Genomic DNA, 1353 nt, shown 5'->3' with positions numbered 1-1353 from the left:
ACTTACGGCGGGTCTAGGGTGGCGCAGCACCTCCTCGACGCTCACCGTGATCTGGGAGCCAAGGAGAAGAGGCGCCATTTGAGAAAGCTGCAGTGGCGCAAAACTCTGAGGCAGGTGAGAGAACTTAGGGCCTCAGGTCCCGACCCGCCGTTAGCCACCAGGTTGGACCTGGACGGTTCAGAGGGCAGCGAAGCCGCCGCCGCCGCCGCCACCGGCTCCCCGCCTCCCCCCCCTGCTTCTTCCCCTCCCTCGCAGGCTGAGCCCTGCCCCAGCCCTCCCCATTCGACCTCGGCGGACTCCCCTCAGCGACCGGAGACATCTCTTCCCGGCGGGCTTGGCACCAGTGCCGACGTGCCAGCCGCGGGCCCGGTGGTCGAGCTGGAGATGACCGGAGTGCCGCAGACCAGGGCCGAACCCCAGGCCCCATCATCGAGCACGGTTAGTAAGCTGCTTACATTTCCTCCAGTCATCCGTGGCTACCTAGAAGAGTACGACCGGCATCTGACCGGGGCAGTACGCTCGCGGAAGCATCTCGAAAATGTTAAGTCAAAGATGGGTCGAATTGTTGCCTTCCTCAGCTACATGAGCCGTGATAAGACCGCCCTGGGCTCCTGGCGCTTCTTGGATGACGCCGGACGCATAACGGGCTGGCCCGCTGAACTCAGCCGTCAGCAGAAGGCTGTGACTACCGTTAAGGTTTACCTAGTAAACACAACCCAATTCCACGTATACTTCATGGAGACGCCTCCGAGAAGCTCCAGGCTGTCGAAGCGGCAGCTCGTGTCCGTGATGCGAGCTCTGAGGTCGGCTACGTGCCAAATCGGAACGAAGGTGGTGCTTCGGCAGATCAAGGTCAAGTCTGAGAAGCTCCAGCGCTCCGTAACGCCCGACCTTCTCTGCAGATGTCTCGAAAAATCTCAGAGCTGGATCCCCAAACTCTTGCTGAGCTGCTCGCAAAGGAAGCACGACGTGGGAGCGAGACACCTGCTTTACGGATTCGTTGCGCTCTACCTTACTTCTCTCTACGGCCATCGAGCAGGCGTGATGACCAACCTTACCACCGAAGAGGTCCTGGAGGCCGCGAGGGGCACCAGCTCTTCCTCTCCGGGGGTCGTACTCAATGTAAGTCTGCACCCACTAACATGGCGGCTGCTGCTGCTGCTGCTGCTGCTGCTGCTGCTGCTGCTGCTGCTGCTGGCTGCTGCTGCTGGCTGCTGCTGCTGCTGCTGCTGCTGGATGCAGCAGCATCCAGAGCCGTTTAACATTTCTCTCCCTGTCTTCAGGTAAAAAACCATAAGACTGCCCGCGTGTTTGGCTGTGCTCAGGTCTTTCTCACCCACGAGGAACTGGGCT

At 60.5% G+C, this 1353-nt stretch overlaps 1 protein-coding gene across 3 annotated transcripts in view; it reads left to right on the top strand.

The window, feature by feature from the left end:
- Positions 1–354: 354 nt before the first annotated feature.
- Positions 355–1353, top strand: part of LOC114141482 (uncharacterized) — a 1449-nt gene continuing 450 nt past the window's right edge. Inside the window, exons 1-3 of one of the 3 annotated variants that reach the window (XM_028012042.1) lie at positions 355–438; positions 579–1122; positions 1284–1353. The exon at positions 1284–1353 is cut by the window's right edge and continues 179 nt beyond it. In XM_028012042.1, coding sequence (XP_027867843.1) covers positions 583–1122; positions 1284–1353 — 610 coding nt within the window. In that variant the 5' untranslated portion in view covers positions 355–438; positions 579–582. Of the gene's footprint in view, positions 1123–1283 lie in introns of all 3 variants that reach the window. The other 2 variants (XM_028012041.1, XM_028012040.1) reach the window with 2 other exon arrangements.

This window comes from Xiphophorus couchianus, unplaced genomic scaffold (assembly GCF_001444195.1).
Source record: "Xiphophorus couchianus unplaced genomic scaffold, X_couchianus-1.0 Scaffold1000116, whole genome shotgun sequence".
In the NCBI taxonomy this organism is placed as follows: domain Eukaryota; kingdom Metazoa; phylum Chordata; class Actinopteri; order Cyprinodontiformes; family Poeciliidae; genus Xiphophorus; species Xiphophorus couchianus.
The sequence above is the reverse complement of the archived record's forward strand: the minus strand, read 5'-3'. Positions and strand labels throughout refer to the sequence as shown.